The 22,892-nt window shown below is 57.7% G+C and overlaps 1 protein-coding gene across 1 annotated transcript in view; it reads right to left on the bottom strand.

The window, feature by feature from the left end:
* The window catches only part of TTC28 (tetratricopeptide repeat domain 28), a 605,079-nt gene that overhangs the window by 21,305 nt on the left and 560,882 nt on the right, over positions 1-22,892 (bottom strand). Inside the window, exons 13-14 of the mRNA XM_088019406.1 lie at positions 21,723-21,863; positions 5,640-5,784 (exon numbers count right to left, since the gene is read on the bottom strand). Of these exons, the coding sequence (XP_087875532.1) occupies positions 5,640-5,784; positions 21,723-21,863 (286 nt within the window). The remainder of the gene's footprint in view (positions 1-5,639; positions 5,785-21,722; positions 21,864-22,892) is intronic.

Raw genomic sequence — 22,892 nt, 5'->3', positions numbered from 1 at the left:
TGCACCCTCTGTGTGCAGCGAGCTTCGTTTTCACCAGAGGACGTGGGAAGCCACTCACCGTGTCACAGCATCCCAGCCAGAGGAATAAACATGCCTGATCACAGTGGGGGAGGGAGAGCAAGCTCCTGGGTCCATGAGTTTCCAGACAGATTAGATTTGGGATAAAATGGACTCCACTGTCTACCACAAGGAGTCCAGAAGCAAGAACTGGTGGGCATCTGGCCACTGCAGAGCTGGGTTACAGGCCTGGGATTTTTTTTCCTGACTCCAATTTTTGATTGAGCGAACTGGTCAAACAACTTTTTAAGGTAGAGAAACCTTTTCTTTGATGATTCTGGGAGATCTTGGCATCACAGATGGATGGAGACAGTTGCAGCAAATATCACAGAACTGTGGGGAGTAACCCTCACACCACAACTAAAACCTACAAAGACCGTAGACCCTGTAAATCCAACCAGAAATGCAAGAGTCAAGGTCGACCCATTCGACAAGATTCTTTGGCCATCCCAACAACAAACCACTGGTTTGCCTGAAGAACCAACAGAGGGGAGGGGTTTGGAATTTGGGTGCTGGAGGAACATGACGAACCGCCAGCCCCAGCCAGAGGGGTCTGCCTGCCACCAGCATCCAGCTCCAGCAACACCAGCCAGAGGGTCTGCCCAAGCTGCAGGGGCCTCTGCGCAACAACGGCCCTCTGCTTCTTGGTTGCCCCGGGGAAAATGAGCCTGTGCGCCCCCGGGGGGCAGGGAGCTGCCGAGTGAGCCTGTTACCCACCCACTGGAGCAGAGCCAGAGCCCAACGGAGCTGACCCTGGGGGGGATCCCCCCCAGCCGGGAGGCAGCTCTCACCGTTAGTTCGGCTGCTCTGGGCAGCTTCTCGCCTCCATCTTTCCTTGTCCTAATCAGTTGGAAAGGCTTGTTGTCCTTGGGTGACGTGTGTCTCATTTGAATATCACTACAGATGTCTCACTCAGAAAGCAGTTAGATGGGCTGGCGGTGGGGCTGCCAGCCCCGAGCGTGCCAGTCTCCAGGGCCTTATCCTCTGCTCTGTAGTCTGTGGAGTGTAGGTCTGATCGTTTCTGGGGACAACTATTCCCTGGCCATCTCCAAATCCTCCATCTGTTTAGAAAACAGGCACCCAGGTGGGCAGTCTCGTCTCCTGGGGCATCTGTTCTGGGGTGAGCTGGTTTATCAGGCTACTTGATTTTTCAAGAGTCCTTTCCCCCAGAGCCAAAATTAAGGGCAGGACCCAGTTGGAGCTGAGCTCTGCCCCTGCCTTGCATGCGTGGATGAGAGGTCTGGGGCGAATTCCCAGAGCCCCAGGGTTTAGGAAGGCAGTTTACCAACCTAACCAACCCGAACAGCAAGTTTTAAGTAAGTTTCTGGGGGTCCTGAAACACGCAAGTCCACGTAAACAGGCAGTGACCTTAATCCAGAGCAGAGGTGGGCGAGGAATACTTGTCCTTCTGATCAAGGTCATTCGCTCTTGCTACCTGTCCTACAACTACAGTTTTATGACTGTAAATGTAAGAAACAGGGAATTTCAATAAATGGAAATAATGGTAAAGATGGGACTATAACTAAAATGAGTCCAAACTCCAGTGATCCTGAAAGGTCCCCAAATCTGGACTTCTTGAGAATGATTCACCCAAATTCTAGGCAATTTCCTACTCTCCATCTGGCTCCTTCATCAGAGCAGCTTCTGGCTTTGGGTGAAGCCCTGTCTGCAAACTGAGGGGGTGATTCGGGACCCGAGTGGGCAAGCGGCTTCCCCTAGAGCAGCCCTGGGGGGCCTCGTCACATCAGATGCGTCTTCTGGAACACAGCTGCTGGCGCGTCCTTCTTTGCGATACCCATCCCGCCATGGGGCAAGACTGGCCCAGGTCTGTCCCTTCACCATAGGCAGGGCCCAGAGGCATGGCTTACTGTCCTTTACTCTATTAAAGTGATTAAAAATGAAAGCCAGGGACGCACACAGGGTCCCAGTCCTTTTCACTCGAAACCCTTGCAACTTTTCTTCGGTGACATTTTCTCCTGTGGGTACCAGACAGGACTTGACTTAATGTCTGCTGACGGGTCACATGCAGATGTGGCCAGGCCCTCCTCAAAGACAGCCGGACAGGCTTGCCCCATCCTGACAGCAAAGGACGGCGTGCTTCCAGGAAAGAGCCATGACCATGGTTCCCTGAAGCCAAATTAAATCAAATACTGGTGCAAGCCGACGGTAAAATATTCTTCTGTTCCACTTTTCATACTGTCTGACCTAGTCCCTTAGCCACAGGACTGGGGCTACACAAAGGCACTTGTTCAAATAATTATAAGCCCCACGTGAAGAGGCTAATCGCTTTAGTCTTGAAGTGTCAGGGATTCGTAAGCTTGGACTTTCAGTTTTGATTTGTATTTTCACTGAAAATGTGGTAAAGGGCCTGGCTCTGCCTGGCAGCTGACAGCGCCAGGAGCAGGCGGGCGGGTGGTATCGTGTCGCCCTCTGGTGGCCTCCGGAGCAGGTGGGGGTGCTGGCCTCGGGCAGCTGGAGGAAGGCTCAGCCTCCTCCCCCTCCAACCTGGCAGCTGACGGGGGCTCCCTGCAGCCCACTCCCCCAAGCACCATCTGTGAGCATCAGACGGGGGGGGGGGCACGCACCCCGCCGCCTCCTCCGCGTCCAGGCCAGTGTGGACCCCGCACACGCCAGCAAGCACTTGTGGAAAGCACGGGTGAAAGTTTCCCATCAGGCGTTTTTCTGAAACACAGCGGATCACCTCAGCTAGCCAAGGACAAGCTTGCGCCCTGACCGTTGGCTTTAACGGCCTTCGGAAACTTTCGCTCTGTGGCTCGTGTGAGGCAGCCACGCTCGTTCAGTGTTCGGACACCTCGGTCACAAGAGAGGAGAGCTGAACTCTCAGGAACTCAGGACACGCTTTCAAACTACAGGGCTGCACCCCAGAGGGTGGGCGCGTGGGGCCCCGGACGTCGGTCCCTACAGCGCAGCTCCCGAACCGCGTGCTCTGGGGCACCGGCAGCCAGGCTGGCGGTGGGACGCCCCCTTCCCTGGGCAGGTCACCTCAGGAAGGCTGACTTCGTCCCCTGCTCTCCCTTGTCTAGCGCCGTCACTCTTCCCCTGCCCAGCAGCCCTGGAGGGACACAGATGTCTAGGCATGAGCCGCCACTACTCCCACTGGCACATTTTTACTCTTTAAGTCACAGGGGCAAGTCCGCAGGGAGAAAAGACACAGTGCAGATTTTATAAACCCGTAGACTCCCTGACAAGGATGACTCGAGGCTGCAGCAGCTTCTCCCCCGGGGCCAGGAGCGGGGAGCCCTGGATGGAGGGAGGGAGGGCCGCTTCTCCCCGCCCCCCAGCTTTGGACCACGTATCATCCCATAAACTTCACCGAGTGTCAGCAGGTACCAGGCCCCATGCCAGGGGCTAGGGGACGCAGAGATGAGGGACCGTGCTTGCCTTTAGGGAGGCACTTGTTCAAATAATTATAAGCCCCATGTGAACTGGGGGTGTGATTCGGGACCCGAGTGGGCGAGCGGCTTCCCCTAGAGCAGCTGAGGGGTGGGGTGGGGTGGGCAGCAAGGGACAGGAGGTGAGGCACGCCAAGAGCCAAGTTCTGAGTCCAGTGAGGTAGCGGGTGCCAGGAAAGACATGGGGCATAGAGGGGACCCAGTGCCAGGGAGGGGGAGGAAGCCTGGAGGGCAGTGGGGGGAGAGGGCAAGGAAGGCTTCTAAGAGGAGGGGACACTCGAGCCAGAGAGAGGTGAGGAGCTTGCCGGCTCCAGATGCCCTGAACCTCCAAGGACACGCTGCTCCCAGCCCGTCTCCAGCTCTGCCCTCTGCGCCCTGTCCCTCCTCGCCAGCCCCACCAGCCCATTCCACATTCACGGAGCAAGTCATCTGGGACCCGGACACAAAAGAGGAAGTGCAAAGGGCCCCCAGAAGTCCCGAGTGAGTGAAAAAAATGGAGGGTCCAAACAGCCCCTCTCACCAGTGCCCCTCCTGCTGCTGCCGCTGCCCTACGTGCTCCTCACACGCCTTGAAGCCCAACCCTGCTCAGACCTGACATGCTCTGCGGTGTCGTCCCATTTTCTAACGAGGACACAGGGACTCAAGGAGGAGAAATCACTTGGCCAAGGTCACCCAGCCAGGGAGGTCACCCAGCCAGGGAGGTCCGGACTGCCAGCCCCCAGAGCTCTGGGCTTCCCACCACCCCCGGGCTCCCTGAGCGAGGGAGGTCCGCAGGGCCTGGCAGGCAGGCAGCCTCCTGAGCGATACTGGGCAGGGCTGGCACATCCTTGGCTGGCCAGTGCATTTCCAGGGGTTGAAGGAATCGCTGTCAAGGTGGGGTTTCCTGAGGACGCACTTCATCTCTGCCAGCTGGCTGAAGCGGAGGGGCGAGCTGCCAAGGGGCCACCCAAACAGACAAAACTCCCACGTGGCTGCAGACAGCCGCGAGGACACGCGGGCCTGCTGCCTGCTCTCCAAGGACTCGTCAGTCACGCCCTCCCCGCCTGAGAGCCAGGCCCCCATGAGTGCAGGCACCTGGGTTTTCCTTGGGGTCTGCTATGGGCTGAATGCTGGTGTCCCCCCAAATCCACATGCTGAAGCCCTAACCCCCAGTGGGATGGTATTCGGAGGTGGGGCCTTTGGGAGATAATTTGGTTTAGATGAGGTCACGAGGACAGTACCCCCATGATGGGGCTAGCGCCCTTAGAAGACGGGGACAGACCAGAGCCCCCACGAGAGGACGCGGTGAGAAGGGGGCTGTGTGCAGCCAGAGGAGGGCCTTCGCCAAGCTACTGAATATGCTGGCACCCTCACCCGGGACTTCGAGCCTCGGAGCCATGAGAAATAAATGCCTGTTGTCTAAACGGCCCAGTTCACGGTCTTTTGCTACCGCAGCCAGAGCTGACTAATACACAGAAGGCATCTGAACAGGCTCACCATTCAGATTCCTAAGATCCCAGAGCCCTTTGGTCTCCCCCACCCAGTGGGAGCGCCATGTCTGGATGGAAGGACGGTGTGCAAAGTCCAGAGCCACAGACACCCGTCAGGTGCCGTTCTCAACCTTCTAGAGAAATTCCAAGTGAAAGAGGGTCTTTGACGTCAGACACTGTGATGGAGTCCACGGCTCCTGACAGTGGCAGAGGCCGAGGGATCTGTTCTCAGCAGAAAGCACAGCCCTGGTGTGACCCCCGAATGAGAGGTGGGAGATGGGGATGCCTTCCCAGCAGGATGAGGCAGAGCCGTGGGCACAGCCCCCTTCCCTTCTGCTCGGGGCCCATGCGGATGGCGTGGTTCCTGCTGACAACTGGGGAGATGGGCCCAACCCCATGCCTCCCTCGACCCCAAAGTCTGACGAGAAGACGGGAGGAGGGCAGCGGAGGCCAGATCCGCCGGGCTGCAAAGGAGCAGCGCCAGGATTTAACCTGGCAGCCTGAACCCGGGGCCTCACCCACTAACCAGCAGCCAACCTGACCGAGCAGCTGGAGAGAGGGTGTGTTCTGGAAAGCCCCGGCTTGTCTCGGGAGCCCATTTTGTACCTAAGGGGCACATGTGGGCACTGAGCGGGAAACGATGTGTCCTGACGCCTCGAAGCCTCTGGGCCCCACCGGAGCGGGGAGGTGAGGCACTTACCCCTTCCATGGGCGCTATGAGCAGGTCGTACAGAGCACGGAGCGGGGGCCTGGCGAACGAGCTCTGCCTCCTGGCCAGAGAGGAGGTCCCGTCCTTGATGGGCGACATGGTGTTGCTGCCCAAGCTCGTCATGCTCTGGCAGCTCCTGGGGAGAGAAGGGCCAAGGGAGTCAGCGGGGCCCACGCAGGGCCGGCAGGGCTGGCGGGGCCGCACTGCTCACTCCCGAGCACTCCAGGTCCTGGAAAAGGCAGGTCAGAGGCCGCACAGCAGGGCCCAGCCCGGCCTCCCTCCTGGCTTTGCCTTCCTCACCTTCCTTTCAGGTAATTTTCACAGAACAGTGAGCACTGACAGAAACCGCAGGGCAAACCAGCTGTCCACAACAGCTTACATTTCTATGGAGTTTTTCTGCATAATCAGATGTCCCAAAGTGCTGTTCAAAGGGTTTAATTACATCCTTGTGTGAAGCGATTGTGTGTAGGCAAATGTGAGGACCATGAGAATCAGCGGCAGCCCCCGGGCGGCTGGGGCGGACAGTGCCCCCAGGCCAACTGCTCCCTGGGCAGGAGCCCGGCCCAGACCAGGGGTGTGCCGGCCCCAACCCGGGGCCCAGGTCAGCGGCCCAGCGCCACACCAGGCCCTGCAGGCCTCCTGGCCCGGCAGCCCCCGTACAGTGCGCCTGCAGACTTTGGCTTTGCTTTTTAGCTTCCGCTCGGGTGTTGCCAAGGCGGTTTTATCAGTACAGATGGCATTCTCGATCCCAAGGACCCCGAGTTTCACACTCCCAACACAGGACAAGAACATTCATTCCCTTAGTGTTTCCCGGAGTGCCTGGGGCAGCTCAGTCAGTTGCGCGTCCGACTCTTGGTTTCGGCTCAGGTCACGATAGTGGGGTGGTGGGATTGAGCCCCGTGTCAGGCTCCATGCTCACGAGGAATCTGCTTGGGATTCTCCCTCTGCCCCTCCCCCTGCTCGCTCTCTCTCTCTCAAATAAATAAGTAAATAAAATCTTGTAAAAAAAGAAGAAGAAAGAATGTTTCCTGGCCACAGTTTACCTGCCAGGCCCTGCTGTCAGCTCGGGGGCCTACAGAGGTCACCCAGCACAGGTGGGCACAAGAGACAACAAGCAGGGAAACACACCCGTTTCCACAAAGGGACCAGGCTATCCCCCACCCGTCCCTCTGAACCTGCCCCACAGCCTGGCCGCTGTGGCCTCAGCACAGCGGGACGTTCTCTGCACGACTGCTGGACCGTCAGTGGTCTCTTAACCTTGACTTAGACACTGTGCCCATTTTTGGAGTTTCTGCTGCATCCTCAAGGACCCTTAAAGGAAAAGACCAGGTCTTCTACGAGATGCCTCCAAGCTTTGGTAAATACTTTGGGCTGCTGGTGGTGGCAGAGCTTGAGTGTTTCCTGAGAAAAGACCAGAAGGCAGCTTTCCCTCCTGGGCCTGGCCAGGATCTGCGACTATCTAAAGAAATGATTGGAAAGATCCATCTGTGTTTTCCAGGTATGGTTTCTGCCCCCTGGCTTCCCCTCAACTCTTCTCAGCGTTCTCAGCAACGTCCCCCTTGACCTCAATTCCAGGGCCCGCCAAGCCAAGCCAGGAGCGCCCTCGGCAGCCACTGCAAGAGAAGGAAGAGCAGAGGACTTGGAGGCCTGGAGCCAGCTCGCGTCTGCGCCTCTGTCTCGCTTGCTCAGGCAATGTGTCATTGCAAGTGACTGGGGCTGTGGCGTGTCTTTGCCATCAGAGCCAGTGAAGCACAGATCGCCCTGGAGTGACATTGAGAGGCACACTGAATTCCACAGAACGCCGCAAAGAGCAATACTCCCCTGAAGGAGAGTTGCTCTCCAGAGGGGAGGCTTTGGCGGGACATGCAGTGTCTGTCACAGGCCTATGTGCATGCGCATCCTCGGCAGACAGAGCTCCCTGCACCGCCATCGGGTCAGCGGGACAAGGCAGCGACAGGACCGCTCAGCGCCCTCTCCCCGAAAGCCTCCCTTTCCACCCCCTAGACAGGTGTCTGCCTGGATGGTGGGCTTGTAACCCTGCGGGAGGCACCTGAGTCTGATTAATCCAGCTGCAGGTGTCCAGAGGGAGTGCCACGTCCCCAGACAACGCTGTGGCCACAGGTGCTCACCGTGACTGGCGGGGCACTCCACAAAGCCCAAGGCTCGGAACTTAAAAGCTTCTTCTGGAGAAAGAGAGCCCAGGCCCCCATGAGCTCCCCTTTGGGGTCCCCGGAGACCAGCATAATCCAAGCTGCACAGGGGATTCCTTCCAGCTGACTCAAAGCATATTACTCATGCCAAGCACTTTGCACCCCATGCTGGGCCAGTCTGACTCCTCCCTGGTGAGTGGAGTCCCAAGGGTACAGGACATCAGGTTGGGTGAGCCCCGGAGGCCTGAGCAGGGCACACTGCTGGCACGGTGAGGTGCTCAAACATAGTTTCTGAAGTGGCCAAAGAAGTGCCTGGGAAGGAACATGTGTGGAGGGAGCTAGAGGGCTGGGGAGGTATCTGGGGGCAGACCCGCTGGGTGCTAATCCCAGCCTGGGGCTCTAGGCCTTGCTTTCTGCACCTGCACAAAGGGGAAATGCTGTCCACAGGCACAAAGCGTCAGGAATGGAGAAACGGCTGCAAAGCATCCAGCACTGAAAGTCATTGGGAGTCTCAGCTGATGGGACAGTGAGTGAGACAAAGGCCTGGGCAGGATGGGGGGGGACACAGGCTGGGATTCCAGAGCGCAAGCGCAGAACGCCATGGTGTCTTTTTATTGAAACCCATGAAGTTCCAGAGGCATCTAAAGGGCCCAACAACATTAACCTATTCCATATGTGGCCCTGCCCATGATGGGGCAGGCCTGCGGGGTCCTTGTACCGGGCTGTGAGGAAAGGGGATGGCTCCAGCAGAGGTCTGGGGACACCAAGTCACAAGACGCTGACCAATCGCTGGTCAGGCAGAGCCAAGGGAGGGCTTTCTGGGAGAGGGCCTTTTGATGTGGGCACCACCATCCAGAGTTAGCCTGCCCGTGGACAAAGTGGAGAAGGCCATTCCAAGCTGAGGGAACAATGTGGGGAAGGGCACAGATGTTGGGTGATAGAGACTGGAGTGTCTGGGGCAGTGACTGTGGGGGACAAGCATGCCATGTGGGCCTGGGGCTCTGGGATTGTGCTGTGGGGAGGCCAGGCACCTCCTTAAGCATCCGGCTTGCCTGAACAGGAAGCTCCTCCCCCAGGCTAATTCCTTCCCTGGCCGGATCAGAGGAGGGCCGTCTGCAATCTACACCCTTCCCTGAGAACTTTCCCACTAGTCTCCAGGGCTGGGCTTGGCAGAACAGCCGTGATCAGGCTGTGTGACACCCCACCCTCACCCCTGGCCAGCCTGATGGAGAACCCGTCAGATGCCTTTGACCAGGGCCGGTAAATAGACAGTCAATAGAGGAACCTGTTTGCTCTGAGCAGGTTTCCTGGGACACCCTCTCTGAGCATCTGTGGCCAGGTAATGCAGACTCTTCAAGAGCCAGGACCTGGGCACCCCAGGTCACGCAAACCCACCAGGGGCGAGGCCCCATGTTCAAGCCTCAGCTAAAATTCCTGCCTCTGGGCACCTGACTTTGTCCCGTTCTCTCGCCGGCTGTCAAGCCCACCCGCACATCATCGACACCTGCTGATTTCCACCCCTGGACGCCACGTGAGCGCGGTCTCTCAGACTCTTACCTTAGTTCCTCGAGAGCTCTGGCAGGTCACAGATGAACCATCTCTGGAGCAAGAGCTCCCGGGCCCTGACCCCAGCTAGCCCAGCCCAGGCGGGCCCACCTGGACCCGGACACATGGCGTCTTGCACTGGTCAGCCAGGAAGCCCCAGAGATCAAGCCTCTGATCTGTGCTTCTGTTCAGGGGAGGGCACCTATCCCTACAGATGCCATTATCAGAGTAAAAACAAAAGCCCAGAAAATACTCCATTCATGTTTAAACAAAAACCAAACAACCTGAAACCATGATCCGAAGTTGCAGTCAATCTGTGCAGCTCCCTTTGCCTGAACGAGAGGCATCAGTTGCTGGCAGCCGAGCCTACCTCCGCAGCGGCCTCCCACATCTCCGGCGGCGGCTTGCCCGCACGGGCAGCCCGGGCGCCTGGCCGGGCCTGGCCACCGGACCACGGGCCCAGGGGGAGAGAGCTGGAGGCGTGGTAAACCAAGGCCAGGAGCCATTGAGGATTCGTGCGGCCCCAGGGCCCTCCTGAGGTGCGGGCCTGGGGAGGGTCTTGGGCCAGGACCCTTGTCCCACTGGGGTGGCCGGTGGCCCCTCCCCGGTCATTAGGTGCCACAGCCGTCCTGTGCAGACTGCAACCCACGGCCTCCCTTTCATGTGTTGCACTGACAGTGACCTACCACAGCTATTTACTGGGCTACGTTTGCCTAGACATCTGCATAAAGATATTCAACAACAGCAAACAGCCAAGCAGTTGGCTCCTTAGCCCTGAGCCTGGGAATGCAGTGGACCTCCCAGCTGCTGTCACCTACCAGCCCTGGAACTCTGGCCAGCATGTCATTCTTCTACTCCCCTCTCGTCCTTGCTTGTAAAACGAAAGGGTCGGACTAACGTCCTTGCAGGTCTCTTGCAGCTTTTTTTTTTTTTTAAGATTTTATTTATTTATTTGAGAGAGAGTGAGCAGGAAGACAGGCAGAGGGAAAGAGAGAGGATCCTCAAGCAGACTCCCTGTTGAGCACAGAACCTGACAAAGGGCTTGATCCCAGGACCCTGGGATCATGACCTGCGCCAAAGGCAGATGCTTAACTAACTGAGCCCCCCAGGCGCCCGGTCTCTTCACATTTTAATAAATTAAAAGTCTACTCACTCTAGAAAACCGTTGAGACTCTTTTGACCCCTGTGCGGACTGCCAGACACTGCCCCAGCCCCCAGAGCCAAAAGCTCGGCAGCACCCCCTGTGCGCCCTGTGTGAGCGCAGCTTTCAAGTCATCTGCCCTGGACAGTGGGCACCGCGGATACACGCCCCACGGAGAGGATTAGAGTCACGGCCAAATGACAGCAGGTCCCCCGGGCTCTGAGCCCCAGCCGGCAGTGGGTGGCAGGCGTGAACAGGTGTGTGGGATGAGGAGCCCCAGCTGTCCTCCTTGCAGGAACACCTGCGTCCTTCCTGGTGCAGCCACCACGCTGTGAAGGAACGGCCACAGGGTGGGCTGGAGATCCTCCATGGTGGGAACTCGGTGACTGTGCCGCTTCGCCTTCTGCGGGGACTTTCAGCCTGGCTGGCTTCTCTCTGCCTCGGAAATCTGACTCGAAGACAGAGAAGGTTGCCTTCCACTTATCAGAACGGGAGCACTGACAGAGGTGCAGATGCTTGCCACGTGGCAGGAGGGTGAGCCACAGGAGGGGCGCATCTAGGCCCCTGCCAGGCCTGCCGTAACCACACTCCCCACTCAGGACCCTGCGAGGCATGGTTGTTCCTCCTTTACACATAAGGAACTAAGGCTCCAAGAAAGTAAGAGAGCTGTACAAGGCCAAAGAGCAGGGCAGGAGCCAGGCAGGCCTCCCACCTGGCACGGGAGTGGTTTTCATGCACCCTCCCTGCCTTCAGGACACGCTGAAGGACCTGTCTACCTGCACCTGCCTCCGACCCCTGCCCACCCTGCTGCTGGTTCCATACAGGTGGAGCTGACCTTGGGCAGCCTCTCTGGGGAGCTGCTCTGCTTCCAGCTTTCTGGAAGCGACCCAGCTGCCAGGATTCATCACTGCACCACCGCACAGCGCCAGCAGGTGGCACTGGCCCCCTTTCCTCAAGGCCTGTCTGTTTATTGCTAGGGACCCCGTGGGGCTAATTGACAGCCTAGCTCTCGGCAGAGATTTTCTCACACCACACCATCTTTATTAGCTCATTCCTCAGATGATTTTTATTAATTTACTTCTGGAGAAATATTCGTTTTCTCCACTGCATGACTGTCTGGGTGGTAGTGGGGGAAGGAGAGGGAACAAGTCCGGATCCGGGGAGGAGGGAGGCCGGCGGGCAGGGCGGAAGCTGCTCGGCCTCTGCAGGAACAGAATGCGGAGCTGGAGTGGATGCGTGAAGCGCTACCGAGGAGGGCAGAGGCATCAGGGTGTAGTTTATGTCTCTGGAATGATGACAAACACCAGGCGGCCTGGGCGGCACTGGCTGCTCATGAATCTCCCTTCGGGAATGAAGAGATCTATTCCCCAAGCATGGTGATTTATAACTGGGATGGGACTGCAGAGGACCCCGGGTGCTTGGTCTCGCTCGGGCTCACACACACTGACACGGCCGGTGCTGTGGCTGTCTGGGCTGGGTGTGTGTGCCTGCAGGGTGGGAGCCAGCCCAGCCCCAGGGGAGGCGGTGGGGGACTGCACGCCTACAAGTCCCCAGCCAAACTGCAGCCCCGCGTGGGCAGCACGCCAGTCGCCCCTCCCATCAGGGCTCCGTTGGGGGGGGTTAGGTCACTGTGCACACAGCTGAGCATGCTAAGCACCCCACCCCACCCCTGCTGTTTTCTCATACCTTCACATTCAAAGATGGAGAGCAGAACGAGCAGGTGGACACAAGGGAGCAGGGGCCCGACTCTCCCTCGGGAGAGACTACAAAGAGGCCCTGCTCAAACCCGACCACTCCAGGCATGGTCAGAGCCACGGGGCCTTGAGGTTCTGTCCCCCCATCTCTGCGGTGTGGAGAGAGGAGCCAGTGATCCAGAGCGCAGTACAGCCGAAGCACTGGGAGGAACCAGAGCTTCAGAGGTTCAGGCTGGCTTTGGCTTTCCCCTACGCACAACTGGACCCAGCGAACAAGCAGCCCTTCAAGGGGCAGACCTTGACAGACTGTGAACAGGACTCCCTGATCTGGGGAGGAGGCAGGAGCCCCAGCAGAGCACCGGGAAGCAGCTAGGAAAGGTGCCACTGCATGAAAATGCCAAGGGCCCAATCTGCCAGAGGAAGGAACTAGTTTGCTGAGGCTCTGCTCCTCGGGGTACTGGGGAAAATGGCTGTTCCACTTACTGGGAGCTCCCCCCACCCCTGGGCAGCCCACCTGCGGTGACCGCAGAGACTCCTTAGTGAAGGGGGAGACTTGGTGCTTGTCCTCTGGGAGCTTACAATCTCCTGAGGGCGGAGCAAGGCCTGAGATAGTCCCAAGTGTGCGCGCACACATGGCCTTGAAGCTTGAAGGCAGGCAGGAGGGCTGAGGCAGACTTGGAGTGTGTTCTCTTTTCCCATCTCTCTCCCGGGGCCTACCCTTCCAGGCACGCGGGGTCTTCCTGTCTCTCTGGGTGTGGGGCTCTGGAGCTGAGCCGGAGTGCTCGCCATGGGGCACACCCAGCCATGACATCTTTAGGGCCACCAGGAAGGAGGGGAAGGGAGGGGAGGGGAGGGGGGACGGAAGTCACCCCTGTGGGACATCTTCTGGGGTGGTTAGATCTAGGCTGCGACCGTGCATAGGTCATGGGAATCCTCAACACAAGGCGGGTCTCCCCCAGCAGGCCCAGCCCCTCCACTGTTACAGAGGAGCGCAGGGATTAAGCTTCCTGCCTCAGGCCATGAGGTCCAGGCAGGGCCCTGATCCTCAGGACAGTCAAGCAACAGGAAGCCTGCAGCCTGTGGGGGAGGTGGGGGTGGGGGTGGGGGTGGGGGTGGGCTGTGTTCTCCAGGGAGCCAGAAGCCTAGTGCTATTTTGATCTTGGGTCCCGAACCCTCATCTGGAGTGCACCCTCTCCCCCAGGATGGCAGACACCGCACGGGCCACCAGTCTCCAAGCAGGACCTTGTCTCCTGGTCAGGGCCGTGCTGGGGGGAAGGGAGGAGGCTGCTCCCCACAGTGGGGAGCTCGCTCTAAATGTGGCTGCTTCTCAGCTGTATTCCTGACTCGGCTCCTCACCTTCTCAGGGTGTCTCACTCCTCACCTTCTCAGGGTGTCTCGGGCAGCTCAGCCTCTGCTCTCACAGCCTCAGGGCTGAGCCAGGCTGCCTGTCCTGGGCCTGAGGGAGCCCCACCTCTGCTCCTCTCTTGCCCCTCCACCTTGGTCAGCAGGGTCTTCCTCCTCACGGCTGAACCCTGCTCTTGGGCGAGCCCCCACCACACAGCTGAGCCCTTTGCTTCCTTCCTCCCTGCCCTCAGTCCTGCCCAGGATGCTTGAAAATCCCCTCCAGGGCTCCGAACTCTGAACCAAGTCTTCTGAGGGATTGGAGCTGGCCTGAGATTTGAACAAGTACCCGGGGTTGAAGGTACCTGTGGAAAAATTAACTGGCAAATCCATTATATTTAAGTAGCCAGAGGTGCCTCAATTCAATTTAAAAAGAACTCTGATACCATTCACTGACTCTCTGCTGAACATCCTCACACGAAGGGTTGTCTCCTCTGGGAGATGAAGGCTGTCAGACGCATTTTAAGTACTTCTTCTATAAGCTATTGGCGCTTTCTGCCGGCTCACCTCCTTAATTACCAAGTGCCGGGCTTGCCGGGTCTGGCTCCCTCCTCGGGAGAAGAGCCACGAAGCTGGGTGGCATCAGGCAGGGACCCCTGCTTTTCCAGCAATGCTGGCTCCTCTTTAGCCTGAGGAGCACGTGGGGCTGCACGTGGCTTCTTGCCTCTTGCTCTTGGCAATGTCCTGTAATGTTCGGCTTGTCGGCAGGTTGGTGGCTGAGGTGAAGGGCTGTGGCACAAACCTCCACCGAGAGAAGTCACAGCCCCTGCCCACTCGGGGCTCTGCTGTGGCCATCTGCTCCTTGCTGTAACGTGCGTGAGGCTCCACGGCCAAACCTGCAGACTGCTGCCTTGGGAAAACTTGATGCGCAGGCCAGTCTTGCACAAGCGTTACCTCCGGACTACGCTCAGGAGCTGGGACAGATGGCCCAAGCCAGGCATCAGTGGGGGACAGGCTTATCATGTACGCAGGAATGGAGAGAAGAAACGATGATCCTGGGGTGGCCTGTCTAGCTAATGCATGTCCAGCAATGCAGGAAAACCCCCTTCCACAGGGCCTTGCCCCTGTACGTAATTTGTGAGTCAAACACATCTGCCTCCCTTGCACCCACCAAGCCTGCACAGTCTCACCAACTGGCTCATAAAGAACCTCCAAAGCTGTATTAGTGTTGTCCAGAGACAGAAATTACCACCTCAGGAGGTAGTGAGCTCCCTGTTGAATCCCTCCCCTTCCTGGAGGGATTCAAGCAAAGGCTGTGATCATTTGGCAGGGGTGTTAGACGGGTAGGGATCTGGGGGCCAGAGCACTGTCTTTGGAGAGCTGGATCCTAATCCTGGCTCTGTCACTGACTACCTGTGACCCTGGGCAACAAGTCTCAGGACCCGAATCCGTAAGAAAGGGTTGCAATTGTTTCCCTCACGGCTGTTGACGGGACTGGCTAAGATAATACATGGAAAGCGCTTGGCACAGTGCTGGGTTCTCAGAAAGTAATCGACAGACATTCACCACTGTCATCATCATCATCAGTGCCATTGCTGTTAATGTCTGTCTCAGTCCTGGCCAGCAGGCCTTTCCTTCCTCCCTCCTTCCTCCGCTGCCTCCTCCCTCCCTCCCTCCCTCCCTCCCTCCCTCCCTCCCTCCCTCCCCTCATGAATCAACAAGTACCTGCACCCACTCAACACAAGGTACGTGGCAAGGTGCCCTGTAGGACACAGGGAGAAATCTGGCGTGATGCAGCCTTGGAGGAGGGTGCAGCCTGGGACAGGTTAGGGCATGGATACATGTAACTAAAACGCAAGGCGAAAGGCGGTGGCTCCTTTCTCGACAGATAGAGTGCCAGATAGAATTTCAGGGAAGGAGAAAAGTATTCCCAGTTAGGGCAATCCAAGATGGGTTTGTGAAAGGGGCGGCTGGAGACGGACCCCAGGGGAAAGCCCTTCCTGGCTGTGTCTGGCGCCCACGCCAAGGCCCTGAGGAGGGAAAGGACAGAGCGTAAGGGAGAATGCAATGGGAAGTGGGAATGGTGGCAGGGCCAGGCCGTGGGGACTTGCACATCGAGCTCTGCCACTTCACCTTGGGCCCCTGAGTGAAAGGGTGATTGATCAGAATGGCGCCCCAGCCAGAGCGGGACAGCGAAGTCCGGTGGCCTGCAGCCCAGGTGGGTGGTGAGGACAGCAGCGTGGGCGATGAGGCTCAGCTGGCGGGGGGCCAAGCCCAGCTCTGCGCTGACAAGGTGAGAAACTCGAGCCACGAACTTTGCTGAGTGTCAGTGACCTTGCAAGCGTGCTCCCAGGATCCCATTAAATGGCCATGTCAAGGGGACAGTGAGTCTGAATGGCCATGTCGAAGGGTCGTGGCAGTGGGAATGGACAGAGGGATGGAGCCCAGAAATGCTGCAGGGTGACCTGGCAGGTCTCGGCAGTGACTTGCATTTGGGAAGAGATCACCAGGGGTGGAGGTGGCCTAGTGGTTACGGGGAACGCAGGAGGAGCTGTGGGGCGGGCTCAGCCTCAGTGCCCATTAGAACTGCACGGGGTGTGGGCTTCAGGCAAAGGCGGAGCAGCACCTCAGCTGCTGAGGACTTTGCTAAAAGGTAGACTGTGAGTTGGCAAGTCCAGGTCAGGGCTGGGGCCAGGCAGACATCAGCTGGGCTGACCTCTCTGCTTGGGCTGGTGCTAAACGGCACACGTTCCGTATATAAATTTTACTCCCTCTCTTCTACCTTTATTTTCCTTCTATCTTGATTTTCTCATCCATTTATTTCTCTTTTATATGATCTGGTAGCATTTGTATGTTTTGGTCAACTGTCTTAAATAAGTTCTGGAACAAGAAAGTGAATAAGTAAACAAGTGGTAAAGAAAACATTATTTATAAATTATCTTGTGCCTTATATATATATTGGTAAGCTTAATAGTTAGGGGCAACCTGTGGGAAATCCTTTTCAATTCTGAATAAACTTGTCACTACTCAACAGACATGAATTTATAGTGACTCCTGATAGAGCATTCCTACCATCACACTGCACCTCAGAGAAGCACAGATGGGGTGGGGGTGGGGCGGTGGGGGTGGTGCACCAGTGTTAACCTGGCAGATGCCTTGAGGCGGCGCACTGGGACAGGCAGGGGCCCTGAGGAGGGCTGGCTGGTGTACCTACTGATCAGTCAGATGCCAGGACAGGGGCTCCTGCCTGAGGCCCGGGGCCTGGACCCACCTGTGGAAGGAACAGCTGTTGGCAGGAAGGCCCCTGCCCAGAACTGCCCCCTGTGCGGGGGATGCAGGTGGGCTGACCCAGGTCGGGGTTGGGGAGAATGCTCAGCCTTCTTGTTGGTGCCATCAGGAGAGCAGGACAGAGTCCTGGCTCAGAGCCACATGGGCACCACCAAAGAGCAGAGGACAGGGCTCGCAGGAGAGCAGCCAGAAGCTGAGCGAGGAACCTTGAGGCTCAAGTCCAGGGCTGTGGCCATAACAGACATTTAGTTGGGTTACCATTCTGCATTTATTCAAAGTCTTTCTGGTATTTGGTGGCCAGAGAGAGGCTGTAAGGGGAGGCAGCACTGAACTATCCAATCAGGTTCTGGGGTAGAGAGCTGATTCCTGCACCACCCCCACAAAAGGGCTTTGGTACCATAGAAACCTCAGACCTAGGGGCACCTGGGTGGCTCAGGTCATGATCTCAGGGTCCTGGGATCAAGCCCTGCATTGGGCTCCTTGCTCAGCGGGAACCCTGCTTGAGGATTCTTTCTCTCCCTCTCGATCTGCTCGCACACACACTCTCTCTCAGAAAAGTAAATAAATCTTAAGAAAAGAAAAGAAGAAACCTCAGACCCAGGTGGGGAGAGAAACTGCTTACTACACTGTTTATCCATCACCACATGGATGGCATCCTCATAACTCCCATTATTACCCCCATTTTCCAGATGAAATAATAAAAGGCTCAAGGTCACCCACTAATGGAAGGTCCCAAATCCAGGTCTGCCTGCAAGGCCCCCCTCACTATGTGCCACACCACAGAACACTGCCTAGCCCTATGAACAAAGGCGTGGCCAGGGTGCCATCCGTGTAGGACCGCCGGTCTAGTGCGGACGTGTGTGGCATTCCTGCAGGCTGCTTCGGGGTGGCGCCAGAGGCAGGTGCAATTTGGATGTTTATGAAGAACCGCAACCATGCGTCGTGTAACACATGCGTCCGTGCAGACACACGCATGACACAAATGCAGAGACGGTCACAGGTTTGCAGGGTTTCCGGCAGACTGACGGGGCTGACCTTGTGCAGTGAGCTTTACTTCTCTGCAGTCACTGCTCTTCCCTATGCCTCCAGGAATCTGGGGAGAAGTGGTCCCCAGTCTCCTCTGCCGTGCCCCCCTCATCCTGCCTCGCCTCCCCCGAAGGCCAGGCTTTTGCTCACGGATTTGGAGGGCACGGCAGGCTCTGGAACACTCCTCCCTCCCCGCTGCCTAGGTCTGACTCTCTAGGGTGAGGGGCGGGGGTGGGGAGGGAATCAGGAGCTTCCGAGGCCCCTCCGTGTGACTCCCTGGAGGGACACGCGAGCAAGCACTTCTGAGGGCCCTGCGGGAGCTTCCCGCTGCTGTCTCCAACACGGGGCAACCAGATCTGGGGGGCAGCCTCCCCGTCCTGCCATATCCTGCACGTCCTGTAACTCTCCTTGCTGAGTCCCTCTGCCTGGGAAGCAGCCCCTCCGGTGTGGAAGCAGCACGTGGCTGAGCCCATGGGATGCACCCATCCAGAAAGGCCCCTGTGGGAGCCACACTAGATATGGATGTGCAGGCCACACTGTGGCCCACCCACTCTCCCCTGGGCCCTCCTTTAGGCTCTCCTCTACCTGCCCCCCAGTCACAGGAGGCTGCTTTCCACGGGATGGTGATGCCTCCTCCTCTCTTGGGGGACTCCCACCAGGCCCCAAGTCTCACTTGCCAATTCCCCCAAAGTCTTCTTTGAGATGTGGCAGGTGCGTGGCTGGGATGCTAGAGGTGGCAGAGACCTGAGGGAGGGCGCTGGTCCCTCGTGGCACCTCTCTTTAGAATGAGGACACTTAACACTTCTTCATCCTCTGTGTAGGCTCTAGCCACTCATTCCTGGGCACAGGGAAGGCCCTCTGCATACCGTGTCATACACACAGCTGGACATGTGGAAAAAACAAGGCCTAGCGTGCATATTGCGTCAGCGGTAGCAACAGAGACGTGAAAATTTCTCTGGGATACTGGTCCTGACTGATGCTGGATGGGAGCACCGTCAAGGCCATGGCACCGCCTTGGGACCCTGAATCCGGGATGCAGTTCGAAGCCATCCCATTCTCCTCTCTCCTGTAGCAATTGTGACCTGACGGGCCCCAGGCTCAGCCGTGCGTGCGCACAGCACCCCCGCCCCCCCCCCCCCCACGGGCACAGGCCCTCCAGCCCTCAGCAGGACTTGGAAGCATTCTGCAGGATGCGGGACGGGGGCTAAACAAGGGAAGAGTCCTTGTTTTTCCTCAGTAGCGGCACCTGCCCTGTGCTCGTGTAAATGTGTTTGCCACCACAGGGCACAGGCAGAAAGAAAACCAGTGGTTGTGGAGACCTCCGAATCAAAGACAGAACAAAGAGCAAGGCCAGGGTGGCAAGAGAGAAGACTCTAAGGCCAGGTCTCACCAGCTGTGGCAGCCTCCTTGCCAGACCGGTCCAGCAAACCGCCCCAGAACAAGAAGGCCAAAGAACTCTGCAAGCCCTTAGTCAATAGCGGGAGGCTGAAGACAAGCCCCTTCTCAGCCATTGCTGGTCAGGGACAAGGCACCTCACCTCCTCGAGGAGGTCGCTAGACATGGAAGGGGCAGAGAGGGAGGCCTGGGAGCCCAGGGCAGGGCAGTGCACCTGGCAGCCCTGGGGGTGCGGGGGACGTGGGAAGGCACAGGCTGGTGGGGCAGCTGGCAGGTATGGCCTGCAGTCAGCTCTTGTATCTGCTGCTGCGCAGGTCTCCAGCCCCCGGCCCGTGTGTGCCCCTCAGCTGTGACATGCAGGCCTGCACTTTGCTAGCTGACGAGGACACCTTTGCCTCTGTGGTCCCTCCTGAAGCTCTGCTGCCCTCAGATGGAAGCCAGAACCTTCTTCCTGGGTTCATCGGGAAGCGGCAGAGAGTACTTGGCATGGCAAACTGTCCGGGGCCTTATGGGCTCACTGTGTTGAAGCTGAAGAAACACAGGCTGTTTCCCCCATACAGTCTGCCCTCAGAAGCCTCTAGAAGGTACAGATTGGAAGTGTCTGTGGATGCTGCTGAGGGAGCTAAGTGCAGAGCAGGGGGCAGCAAGGCCCAGGCTCCCCACCCAGCCCCAAGGCTGGCCCAGTCCTCAGCTGAGATCGCATTGTTTAAATGAACCCACCAATTAATCCATAGTACTGTGCTCATCAGACCTATGTCAGAGCAGATGTGAAGGACGAAAACCATTTTCCCAAAATGAGCAGCTCCATGATCTGAAAGTCACACCAGCTCCCACCCAGGGATGATGAGCTAGAATCCCAGACATACCCGCTTTGACCCTTTTCTTACCATATGCCCAAAGCCCTGGAGGGGTTTGACTGGCTGCCAGCAGGCCTGTGATCAGGAGGGCCACGGAGGCCTCATGGCCTGTCTTTGGCCTTCTCTCATGTGAAAGACAGGAGGTGGGGTCGGAAGAAGAGCAGGTGAGGCCACACGCTAGGTGGTGAACACCCGCCGCATACAAATGTCATCCCTTCCCAAGTTTATGCACCCACATTACCTGAAGAATTCAAGCTTAGCATTGTCCTTCCCACTTTACTCAAAACAGTAGAAAGCCACCATGTGTGCAATGCGTTCTATGCATTAGGAAGCCTGTCAGTGTGTTGTTTATACGTAAGCCCCTTTAATCCCCATAGTAAGGGAAAACTGCAAGCTAGGAAGCTTGTCCCCATTTCAGCAACAAGGAGACAGGCTGACAGCTCACTAAGCTGGCAAGCAACACAGTCAGACCCTGAGCCCCCCGCACTGTGGTTCCCAACCACGCCGGTGGCTCCTGCAGTCAAGAGTCACCTGCTCAACAGGCCGAGACGCTGGCGGAGGAGGACACGATGCCAGGACTGGGGCTCCCCCACTGGGCCACGTTCCCCCACGAAACTAACAGCCGTGCAGGACACGTGGGAAGCAGAGGAGACGAAGGAGGACCTGGAGATGAACCAACACGAAGTTGTAGTCTCCTCCAGCCAAGCTGCCAACTCCCACATCCCTGACCCCTGGCTCCCACCCGTTCAGCTTGGCCCTGGGAAAGTAAACACACATTTGTCACCCAGACAGCACAGTAAGGAGAGGAAATGGGCCTACAGTAGGAGCAGACAGGGCACCCTGTGCCCCACAGAGCAGGGCTGCCAGGCAGAGGCTGCCTCCACCCGGAGCACAGTCACTTCCCTCCTGTGTTCCAGGCTCTACCTGCTGCCCTTCAAAGTCAAGGCCATGGCAGGGACCTGAGAATCTGGGACGTCTTTCTGGAAAGTTCTAAATGTGACTCCTGGGTTGTGGCCAGGCAACCCAATGAAAGTGGGAAAGGTGTCCCTCAACCCCAACTGCCTGCCCCCTTTATCTGGACACCGCTCAGCTATCACCCCTGATAAAAGGATATAGGGGTATACTGGTTGGCAATTTCAACCTGGACCCATCTTAAAGCCATGAAGGTTTATTTGGTCAAGTAATAGGGAGACTGGGTCTCAGGGTGGATGGGTGGACTTGGGTCTGGACAAGTCCTCCCTCCAGGAAGTCTGGCACCCCTTCTCTCCCTGGCCTTCCTCAATCTCAGGTGTTTGGCCCACAGGTCGCTGACCGAAGCGGGCAAAGGAATAGGTAGAAGCCCTCTCTCTGGCTTCTGCCTGCTGCTTGGGAAGCCGGCTCTCGGGCTACATGAAGAGGCAGCCAGCCAGCCCCTGGACCTCTCATCCCAGGCGAACACAGATGGTCACATCAAGCCTGTCACTCTTTTCTCTCTTGACCCAGAGGTGCCGCCGTGGTGCTGAGGCCCTAATGAGCGTGGGGCTGTGGAAGCGTCACACTCCTGCAAATTCCTGGCCGGCGGCCCCAGCAGCTGGAAGGAGTGCCAGCTGGAAGCATATTATCCTACAGCCGGCCTGGGAGCTGGAGCCTGCACATACCTGTTGAAGAGGTTGTTGCGGCGAACCATCCGCAGAAAGCCAGTCGGGTCGGTAACGGAGTTGAGCTTGTTGTTCATTTCTTCGAACTGCTGGTCCATGATGTCTCCAGCTTCACTCTCCGTCTCACTGCTGGCACAGGCCCTGCAAGGGAAACCGCAGAGTGAGACAATGGGAGAGAGGAAGCGCTCAGCCACGTGAGTCTGCCCTGAGGTGCGGTGCCACTCCCCCACCAGGCAGACCCCTGCTACAGAGTGCCTCTCTGAGGCCGGTGTCTGCCCTGCACCCTCTCTGGTGGCCCTGCGGCCTCCTCCCTCCTCCGTCAAGTGCTTCTCAAGAGACACTCTGGTTGGCGGTTTCTGGTGGTCGCCCCCACTCGGCAGTGAGCCCCCTACAGTCAGTGCTGTGCCTGAACCAGGGTCACACTCCAGCATCTCACCTAATGACACACAGTAGGTGCTCAACAGTGTGTGCTGGGCTGACTGGGTGCTCTTCCCAGAGCAGAGCTCGGAGCACATTCCAGTCCAGTCCGTTCCAGAAACGGTAACTAAGCCCCTAGCACAGGTGCAGCACCAGGCTGGGCCTCGGGAACACCTGGCCTAAAAGGCAATTTCCACACGAGGAGACAGATGTGCCCACGAGTGGCCACAGTGCCAGGCGGAGAGAGCACTGTCTGAAATGTGGGCAGAAGCCTTGCCGACAGGAGCCCATTTTCCAAGCTCACCAGGAGGATGTTACAATTTTCAGATTAATAAATTCATATTTCCCTGATGACAGACTGTAACAGAACATCTACAATGGGTTTTAAATAAACAGAAATACCCAGGAGTGCCTTGATTCACCAGCATGATTAAAATGACAAAAGGCTTGTTAACTGTCAAAGCCAAGCACTTGTGGCCCAAGAGGACCCCTGCGGTGGTGAAGTGTCCGAGGGGGCACTGCCCACCTGTGGCCACCCCCCTTCCAGTTGTTCCCACACCTCACCATGCCCCGAGGCTGGCACAAGCAGCGCCGGGCCCTGCCTCCCTTCAGCATGCTGGTTACGCTCAGACTTCGTGGAAATGCTGAGTGACATCCAGGCCACAGCCAGCTCTCAGCCCTCACTGACTCTGTCTACAGTTTCCTGATGACTAAGAACTAGTGTGGGAGAGTGGTGAGCATCAGGGCCCCGGA

The sequence above is a fragment of the Eumetopias jubatus genome, unplaced genomic scaffold (genome assembly GCF_037043125.1).
Source record: "Eumetopias jubatus isolate StellerSeaLion01/CBP00866 unplaced genomic scaffold, mEumJub1_p1.0 scaffold_16, whole genome shotgun sequence".
Classification (NCBI taxonomy): domain Eukaryota; kingdom Metazoa; phylum Chordata; class Mammalia; order Carnivora; family Otariidae; genus Eumetopias; species Eumetopias jubatus.
This window is presented reverse-complemented; position numbering and strand designations above follow the sequence as displayed.